This window comes from Seriola aureovittata, chromosome 21 (genome assembly GCF_021018895.1).
Source record: "Seriola aureovittata isolate HTS-2021-v1 ecotype China chromosome 21, ASM2101889v1, whole genome shotgun sequence".
NCBI classification, from domain to species: Eukaryota; Metazoa; Chordata; class Actinopteri; order Carangiformes; family Carangidae; genus Seriola; species Seriola aureovittata.
Window position 1 is genome coordinate 12900210 of NC_079384.1, and position 10208 is coordinate 12910417.

General features: G+C 39.5%; 1 protein-coding gene across 1 annotated transcript; it reads right to left on the minus strand.

Annotated features, from left to right (window-relative positions):
* Positions 1-1613: 1613 nt before the first annotated feature.
* Positions 1614-9588, minus strand: oat (ornithine aminotransferase). Its single transcript, XM_056366673.1, has 10 exons — positions 9445-9588; positions 7492-7723; positions 7136-7360; positions 6948-7043; positions 6394-6521; positions 5507-5629; positions 4299-4427; positions 4015-4128; positions 3580-3724; positions 1614-2948 (listed from the first exon to the last, which is right to left on the minus strand). The coding sequence occupies exons 2-10, from the start codon at positions 7703-7705 to the stop codon at positions 2788-2790; spliced, it is 1335 nt and encodes a 444-aa protein (XP_056222648.1). The 5' UTR covers positions 7706-7723; positions 9445-9588; the 3' UTR covers positions 1614-2787.
* Between the last annotated feature and the right edge of the window lie 620 nt (positions 9589-10208).

Consider the following 10208-nt stretch of genomic DNA (forward strand, 5'->3'; position numbering starts at 1 on the left):
CTGAATTCTATCAGAGCAGCAGAGCTCTTAAAAACTCATCTCTTCTGAAAGCGCCTCCTCTCCTAAACACCCTAACATGCCTGACTAGCACTTACCCTGCACTTTTGGTGCACTTCTTTATTTTGATCTCCTTGCACTTATTAAATAGATGTAGTACTTAGTACTTACACCAAGGTTTCCTACTGCACTGCAGCTTTAGTGATGTCCCTCACTTGTAAGTGGCTTCAGATAAAAACCTCTGCCAAATGAGTAAATGTAAATAAATCTGACACAGCTGTTCAGTGACCAGTAGATAAGATTGTGGGAGTGCTGGGTCAGTGTCCAGTCAAGAATGTGTGCAGCTGTACTGTATGTCAAGCAATGCATTCCTACAAAACACCATCCAAGCCTCCCCTGGATAAATCGTATGTGCCAAAAATGCACTCAATACAAAGTCTTTAAAGAGCAGTTGGCCAGGCATATGCCATTAAAAGTGCAAAGCACTAAAATAATTAGAGTGGATTTTATTGATTCTTAACAGTATGCAATATGTCTTCTTGTGCACCTGCTTCAGAATGAAACCTGATGTCTGTTGCACAACTTTTGCTAAACAACTTTGCTGCTTTTAAATAAGCCGAGTGAGAAAATGGGAGACCATGTGGTTTGTTAATTACTGCTAACTAATGAGAACCTGTCAGGCTCTGTTGATCTCACAGTTTGAGTTTGTTCTCCCACAATGATTCAATGAGAGTTTGCCAGGGAGTCCTTATTTCACATTAAATTTCTACATGTAAAATGTGTTTCTTTGTTTATCTCCTTCTTTCTCTTAATTCACTTTACAGCAGTGGTGACATGTTAACTCATACCATGTTTCAGACCTGTATTTCAGTATTAATTCTGTTACTGCCGCTGTTTATATTGTTGCTGTGTGAGAAATTATATGTGGACACACTGTGTGGTTGTTTTTCCAAGATGCAGTTTGTCTCTTGGGTATGATGAGTGTCAAATATGTCAAATCTCTGTCAGTGTACTCTTGGCGTGGAGGATTGTGACACAGACTGATGGATGGATCATCCAGGTTGTGGCTCATAACATATAATAAGCAGGGATTTTATAACATGATTTGTCTTGAAATGTATCTTCAGTGCAGCTTCAGTATCTGATCCACACATTTCTTCCTTTAAGCTTTAACGCCTCCCCGCTAAGTGTTTGTATGGGCTACTTCATTTAACTACCCCAGATGCTCAGTCGCAGTTCTGTGAGAGCACAGCGCCATCTAGTGTTACATCTACAATCATTGCAAAAATAATGGATGAGGTGCACTGACAGTATTTGACAATGTGGCACTGAAAATTGTCTGTACGCTTTTCCTTGGGGTATGTAATGATGTCAAAGCAGAACTCAGGCATTTTTTTTTTTAATCTCCTTCAAATATGGAGCATCATCTGGTGTAGAGTGACATGTTTTATATTTTACTCAGTAACTATAAAACCCGGTGTTTCAAGACACAGTTAAAGGTTGTTGGTTGCTAATCCAGAAAGGCTCCTTTTACATCATCAAGCTCCAGATTTGAATCAGCAGTTACCTGCTTCCTGACATTTGTTTAGTTTGGACAAATAGCCAAGAGACAAGAGTGAAGACTGCCAAAAAATTTATTTGATGAACAATGGGTTATGTAACTACTTCAAGGTGATATAGCCCTTGAAATTACATTGTTTTACAACAGTTAAAACATTCACTAGAAAGTTCAACAACTGAACGGATACTGTAAATACTTGAAACTAAACCAGCCTTAGCTAGCAGCATAATCCTCACACAGCATGTCCCTTTTAGAAATAAAATAAACCAAATAATACAACAAAGAGGAAAAAAAACTTATGTTCGGTTTCAGCATTTAAGTTCAAGGACTACAGTTCCCATAAAGCATTTCTTCCACAGTAACAGTCATTTATTTTCAATTAAAATGAAACAGGTTCATATAATATGTTTATAATTTGTACGGGACATTAAATCTACTTAAACTTTTAGCATTGTCAGAGTTTTAGTGCAATTATGAAGTTTTTTATGAAATTCTGAAGACCTGGAATCTGAGAACTTCCTCTACATGTCAAGGCTTTTTAAAGATGCACGTGAACCCCAGCAGATGGGGGCAGCTGAGTAGACTGTAACTGAGCTGTAACTGTAAACTAATCTATACTACTGCAGTAAACTATGGTACACTGAGTACTATAGACACAATTTCACTTCAGCAAGCTGTCTTTCCCTCTTATGTTTTTCAACTTGTAACTTGTCCCATACAAAAGTCTGTCAGATGTATCTGTGCGCCTCTGTTGAGAAAAAAAAAAAAAGTGAAATAAAGTGATTTTTTTTTTTTTTTAAATGAAAAAGGTTTCGTTCAAGACACAATGGTCATTATTTACATCACCCATTACCAGCAAAACCCTGAATTAACCATTTCAAAGTCCATCTATTTATTGAATTCATTTTAAGATGGGGAACATTTAAAACAAACCACAGATGTTTTCCACCTGTGTAGCAGTCTTTCCTCAGGCAGTCTAACGGAACCCTTTTCTTTACAGCAGTTTTTCTGTACAAAAGTGTCAGTGTATCTTCGTAGAAGCACATTCCATACACAGTCTCTGTATACTGTATTTCTACAGTAATTGCCCTTCAAAGAGCCCCTATCTTAAAAACACATAGAAATGAACACAAGTAATAAATGTTTCGGCGACTTTGACAGGCCATAGCTTCAGCTAATGCGGATTATCAATTTAAAGAATGTCTGTGTATTACTACAGTAGCAGCTGCTTAGAAGGACATGATGGTTCTCTGGATGATATCGACACATTCGTGCAGCTCATGCTCTTTAATGATGAGGGGAGGGGCCAGGCGGATGATGTCACCATGGGTGGGCTTGGCCAGCAGTCCGTTGTCACGAAGACGTAAGCACACTTTCCAGGCATCGTAGTCTGGGGGGAGATCGTTTTATTTAATATAGCAAGATGCAAATAAATTCTGACAAAGATCCAGTCCAATAAACTATTACTTTGCATTTTCCAATTTCCCTCTTAACTTAACTTGTCCTGAAGTTCTATAGCACAAACATCTAGGATATTTTTTTGTTCCAGTCAACTTAAAAACATAAACCAATTCTGTCTTGATGCTCTGACTTCCAGTACATAGACACATTTGTAGATACTGAATTAAACGAGTTTGATGTATTTAGTAGCCTGAGGAATGCGCTCAAGAAAAATGTATATTAAGTGACATTTTTCCAGCCGCAACAGTGTGTTTTGTTTTCACCTTGTCCTGGAGACACTTACTGTAGCAGAAACTACCACAGAGGCGCCTTTGAGTGCTTTGGTAGGTGTTTACATGCCTGCAATAGTGCCACAACCTTGCAAGATACAGTCATGAAACTTTATAAGCGTGTAACTGAGATCAAAAATAAAGGTCGAGGTTGAAGATGGGTGTGGTCTAACTCATGAGTACTAATTACTCGTGTGATAGTGCAGTAATAACTACTGGTCTCTAATTAGATTAATTACCCAATAACCTTTGCTATCAGAGGGCCGTTGTGGGAGTTTTACATTACTGTACCTTTGGTCTCTTTGATGACGACTGCATTGAGGAGGCCTTTTCCTCTGACTGTTGTCACAATGTCTTTGGGAAGCTTTCTCAACTCAGACCGCAGCAGCTCTCCCATCCTTTGAGCATTCTCTGCCAGCTTCTCCTCCTCCATCACCTGCAAATAAGACCAATTAAAAGAGAGTAGAGTTAAGAGTTTTTAAAACAATTGACAAACGAGAGAACTTATTGCTGACATGCGTATTTTTTCTTTTAATGTCATATTGTCTTTGATGGTGTAGATGCTTTAAAATTATTTCAACTTTCTGGTTTGTTGCATACTACGCTACATTTTCTCTCCATTTTATCAGTTTAAAACAAAGGGGGGAAAAAAATAAGAATAAGTGATGATTTGTTAAAAGGAAAATAAACAAGAAAAAGATAGATAAAGTGCACCCAAACACTGACCTGAAGTGCAGCGATAGCAACCTGACAGGCCACAGGGTTACCTCCATACGTGGACCCGTGTTCCCCAGGCTTGATGGTCAGCATTATTTCATCATCACACAGAACAGCAGAAACCTGACACAAAGATCAGTTAATGCAAAGGTCAGTTACATCACATTAAATGGTCTATACTCCTGTCCAGCAAAACAGGACTCCAAAAGTCCCAAAGTTTAAGTCTGTGACTATAGCAAAAATAAATCTATAACATGATATGAAGTGCTACTGAACAACAACAAAATACTTACAGGGTAAACTCCTCCAGAAAGAGCTTTGCCCAGAATTACCACATCTGGACGGACTTCCTCGTGGTCCACAGCCAGCCGCCGGCCGGTACGTGCCAGGCCTGTCTGCACCTCATCAGCAATCCACAACACCTGAACAAAACACACAGGACTTCATGTGGGATTGCAATTGTACTGCTCTATGTGAACATAACCAGGGAAAGTAGAAGGTTGAAAAAAATGTAATGACCTGAACAAGACTTGGCCACATTTTAGATCAAATGACTTCCAGTTAAGCTACACTGCTCCAAGTGCTCACATGCTCCTTTATAAGAACTGTTAGCCCTAGAGTGAATGATGTGCAAACGTTAGCTGATAAGACTGGACCCCTCTGTCTGCTATGAAGCAATTTAACATCACTGCTCTTCTTTTGACATAACTGACTGAAACCCTTTCTGTCCTTGTGAAGCAGAGGTCATCTGCAGTGCTTTTCTACTCCTCATACCAGATAGGAAAACGTATATATAAATGACTGAAAACATAGTTTGCCCTCAATCAATTCGACGATCAGAAGGAGACAGTCTGTAAGACTTTTTTTTTGGCGGGGGGGGGGGGGGGGGGGGGGGGGGGGTGTTGCACTACTTCTACTATTTAGGCCAAAGAATCATGCATATGGGAAATATATTATGTGCACTTGTACTCCAAGCAGCATGATAAAAACTACAAAATGTTGTCTCTAAATTGGCGTAATGCACACCCATATACCAGAATGCACCTTGAGGATTCTTAAACTGTAGTAGTGTTACCAAAACACACATTGGTATTAAGAGGTGGCAGTTTTAAGTTGAGTGCTAGAGTGTAGTCTCTCTCTCCACCATCTACCCCTCTGCTAAAGAACCTATTATTTGTCGTGTGCTCAGCCTTCAGAATTAAACCTGGACGCCTGCTAGCTGTTTGACGTCAACATCACACTGTTAACACTCATAAAACACTATGGAACAAGCTTCAGGCATAATAAGTGGTCGGTTAGAGAAGAAAATGCCATCATGGTGTGATTTTATTACTGAAAAAAAGACAGTAGTTCAGGCCAAAGCCACTAGAGACTCAATATCTGAACTGAGGGTCAAATAATAGAGGATGTTGTTTGCTGTAGATTGATAGATTGTAAAAACCTTGGAAGCAAATTTGTGAGCGTGATATTTGGTTTTATAAATTGAACCATTTTGACTTACGTTGTATTTAGTGCAAAGTTCTCTGACTTTGGTCAGGTAGCCCTGGTCGGGGACCACCACCCCAGCCTCGCCCTGGATGGGCTCCACCATGAAAGCTGCCACATTTGGGTCTTGAAAGGCTTTCTGGATAAAAAAAAAAGAGACTGGTCAGACATTTTTTATCTTTGTCCAAGATAAGCCTGTGAATAAATACATGCTGCATCAGTCAATCATTAGGTTCTTATGTTTACACAGAAAAGTAACAGTTGCTAAGATAACCCTATCAGCATTGACACGAAACTTGAGTCAGTCATTTGTTCCTCATGTTTACATAGACAAAGAATGTTTCAAGTCAGCTAGTTTTAGAGGATCTTATGAAATAAACATGATTTTTGAACATAGGGACATGATAATGTTGTTAAAATAAGATACATCTTCAACTACAAGGCAGGATAAAACAAACCTTTTCCTTCATTGAACAAAGAAAAAAAATATTTCCAAAACAGCAGCCTCCATAACAACTGTTTGTTCTCCAAGGAAAGAAAACCACTGTGAATGGAATTTAGCAGCAGACTTTGAGCTCCTGCATGTTGGATTTATCTACCAAGCACATTACGACAGAAAGTATGATGAAACTTTTGCTGCCTTTGAATCATGCATAACTATTTATTTTGCAAATGAGATGGTGTTATATAAAAGATGTCTGGTGTGCAGTGACTGAGAAAACTTTACTCTTTAATTTTGGTATTTACGAGGCACTTTGGCGACTGGGTTGAAAGCGGTGGCAGAACGTTTCTATACAGCTCAGAAATGTCAGAACACTGTACCGCCTCTCTGTGATGCAAACAAATGTAAACATTCAGGGTAGCTATCTAGATTGTGTGTATTGACAGGGTCAAAACCTGTACCTTCAGTGCAGGAATGTCATTGTATGGAACAAGCTCAAATCCTGGCATGAAGGGGCCGAAACCTTCATAACTACTGGGGTCAGTGGAGCTGGAGATGGCTGCCATGGTGCGGCCCCAGAAGTTTCCATCTAATCAACAAGAGAGAATGAGATAGCATGTTTAACTTACTGTTCTCAGTTTACATCTTTACATAATATAGGTAATTAGAAACCTGTGCTTTTTTTAGTCTAAGATTAAAAAGACTTGTTTGGATTTGTCCCAATAGTCACCTTACCCTGTAGCAGCTGGAACAAGTTCTGTAATACTTGGAATGTTAGCTCACTGTAGATTTAAGCAAAGTTTAGTTCTCTTTTCCAATTTCCAGTGTAAACAAAACCAGTTATTGAAATCTAGTCTTACAGAGAAGAGATTTTGAGCCTTGAGCTTTTGTACCGATCCAATTAAGATATACATGACATTGGTGCAAATTTTCTTATGATTCTCTGGGCAGGTGACAAGTGGGGCAAATTTCTAAATTGTGATGCAGTCTTTTAAAACTTAAGGTGGTTACTTACCTGCAAAGATGATTTTGGCCTTGTTTTTGGGAACCCCCTTCACACTGTAGGCCCACTTGCGGGCAAGCTTGCAGGCAGTCTCACCACCTTCAACACCTAATTTGTTGCCAAACAAATGTCAACAATTGCACTCATCCAAATGTCTGAAGATGTTCCCTCCTATGACTACTATATGGTGCTTTGCTTACCTGTATTCATGGGTAACACTTTGTCATAGCCAAACATGTTTGTGATGTATTCCTCATAGGCTCCCAGCACATTGTTGTAGAAAGCTCTGGAGGTCAGGGAGAGTTTGGAGGCCTGGGCGCTGAGCGCAGCTATGATCTTTGGGTGGCAGTGTCCCTGGTTTACTGCGCTGTAGGCGCTCAGGAAGTCATAATACCGGTTGCCCTCCACATCCCACACATAGATGCCTTAAGTAGAGAAAAGAATAAAACAAAATAACCAGAGGTTACAGGAGAAAAAGCACGGTGCGATGCTCGTCTGTTAACCACGCATTAATTCGACCATTATTTTTTGTAGTCATATGATACTCTGAACTCACCCTCCCCTCTCTCTAAAGCCACAGGCAGGGGATGGTAGTTGTGCGCTCCGTACTTGTCCTCGCGGACATAGATTTCCTCTGAGGTAAGCAGGCGTTCAGCCCTCAGTTTGGTGGCAGCAGTGGAGGCGGGACGTGTGCCAGAGTGGATGCTGCGATGGAGAACAGGGGCAGCACGGCTTAGACTGCGGCTGAACTGGAGAATCATTCCGTTCATGGTTGTATGCAGCTCTGACTATATGATTAAGCACAAAAAAAAAGATAACTCAGTTGGTATTTATGATAGAAAGTAGCAAAGTGATGATTTACACAACTGTCACAAGTGGTTAATAAGTTCTAAAGAAAGAATCTAACAAGGACCATAATGTTTGTAAGCTGTTAGCTTTATTGTGTTTTATCCTTGATCATATTAATTGTATGTCGATAAGAAATCAAAGTAATTTTAACACTGAATCAGTACAGTAATACAGTAACAAGAAAACAGGATTCACATGTGTTTAGAGCAACTGTCAAAACAGTTAAGTACAAAGGAAATTAGTCCGGTCATTAATATGCAGTGATTAAATATCAAAAGATGGAACACATCAGACAAGTCAGAGCAAACAACAGATCGAAGACATGCTGCCACAACAACAGCAGTGACACTAACACACTAACAGTGGACAGTAAGTAATAGCTCAGGATTTCACCTAAACACTTGGTTTGAGTGGGTTTTAACTTTCTTCCTGGTTCTTTTCTCCAAAACCGAAGAAATTTGAGAACCACTAATCTGAAACCTGTTCCTTTTTTTTTGGCAGCGGTGCTGTCACCAACATACAAAAAGCATAAAACAAAGCTTCACAGTAGCTACAAAGATCAAGCCCAATAAGCTAATACACTGCTATGTGAGATTCCACAGAACACACAGGCTTTACAGGTCTGCTGAACAACGCTTCTCTTTCACATTCTACACAATACAGGAACAGACTTTTGCTTGGTGAGGGTTAACAATAGATAATCCCACAGCGGCGTAGCAAGTCAACTGTGATGTTCCAGACTTTTCTATTCGGTCGCAATCAAAGGAGACTTATTTCAAACCTGCCCTTCACTTTAATCATCTACTACTGTAAAACCTATTGCTTTTCTTATTTTTAATCAGTTAGATAATCCATGGCTGCTTTCCAAATGTTTAAATATTTAAGACTGAGGAGGTGGCTTTCATAATGTCCTCGCACTGAATGGTTTTAGAGCAACCCACTATCTCATCAGTTTGGTATTTAAGTTACACATAAAGGTGTCTGGATGAGCGTGTGACTGTTGTTTCTCAACTGTGTGATTATTACACAACGCTTCTGGGTTTGCAAAAAAACTTGAAAAAAAGTGCAGCAGTTTTGAAATATGCCAGGCTTACTGATTGGAAAAAAACAAACTACTTGGCTAGGGATAATCAATAATCGTGTACAGGGAATAAACACACACAGCAAACAGACAGCACCTGGAGTGCATTTCATTAAGGGCAGTGAACCTTTTTTTCCACCTGATATGACACCCAGTCCCCATTTAACCTGCTCTTTAACAGGATAGGCTGGTGGGGAGCTGCCTCCTCACACACCCATCAACATTACAGCGAGGGCTAAATAAGAACCATAAGAGTTTCTGATCAGATGGTACTTGCAAGCTGAGCAGCTCTTCCAAAATCAATTTGTATGTAATATTACACCATGGCAAATAGCTTTAAGCTCGTTGTAGTTGTCATTGAAAGATTGAATTAAACATGGCATAAATAAAAGCCGGTTTCTTCTCGGCCAAAGAGTATTAACGCTTTTAAGATCAATGCTACCACACACGAGAGCTTCGCTTCCTTCAGGCAGCACCAGCTAACGAGCTAACCGTCGCACATCCAGACTGTCACTAATCTAAACAGAAAGCGTTTTTAAAAACAGGACAAAGAAAACACGGAGGAATGTCAAACAGTACCAAAAAGAAGTGAAGCGGAGTTCAAAGCCCTCTTGAAGCCCTCTTGAACGTTTCCTGTCCGGTCTGCTATTTGAAGCTGATTATATGACCGTGTGGCTCTCGCACAGCGTGGCGGGATGATGCGTGGTTGCGTCAGAGGGCACGCCTCTGTATGATGCAAAACTAAACCATCTCCCCAGAGCCACGCATTCCCGAGAGACCATCTTCACTTATAAATAATCACTGTTATCATGGATTTGACATCCGCCAGGTGTCACTCACTCTTTTTTTGCTCTGTAATAAGGGAAATGTGTGTATTTAAATATTGAATCAGAAAAATATACTTAAAAATATCACAAGCGGAAGTAGTCGATGGAGAGAAATGGTATACAGTGTATCTGACAGTAAACTTTGTAATTAATAGTATATCATTAGATTATTATCACTCCTGTATTAACGTTTAAGCAGCATTTTTCTCTCTTGTGTATTATTTTCATTATGGATTCATTTGTTGAATATTTTCTCGATTAATCCATTTATAGTTTGGCTTGTAAAACGTAAGAAACGCTTGAGAAATTCCCATTACAGTGAGCCAGAGCCCAAGGTGACACCTTCAGTTCTCTTTTTTTCCGACCAACAATCCAAACCTCACAATGATTGTGTTTACTGTAATTTAAGAGGATTAAAAGCAGCTAATTTCACATCTCAAAAGCAGAAACCATTAACTGGGTTGTATTTTTGCATGAAAAATTACTTTTCATGATAATTAATCAGTTTAAAACAAT

Coding starts and splice junctions, on each gene's coding strand:
- oat (XM_056366673.1), bottom strand. CDS start 7,705: ATGAACGGAATGATTCTCCAGTTCAGCCGCAGTCTAAGCCGTGCTGCC. Junction 6,522..6,947: donor GGCCAAAATCATCTTTGCAG/GTAAGTAACCAC, acceptor CTTGTTGATTAG/ATGGAAACTTCTGGGGCCGC. Junction 5,630..6,393: donor ATGACATTCCTGCACTGAAG/GTACAGGTTTTG, acceptor TTTTTTATCCAG/AAAGCCTTTCAAGACCCAAA.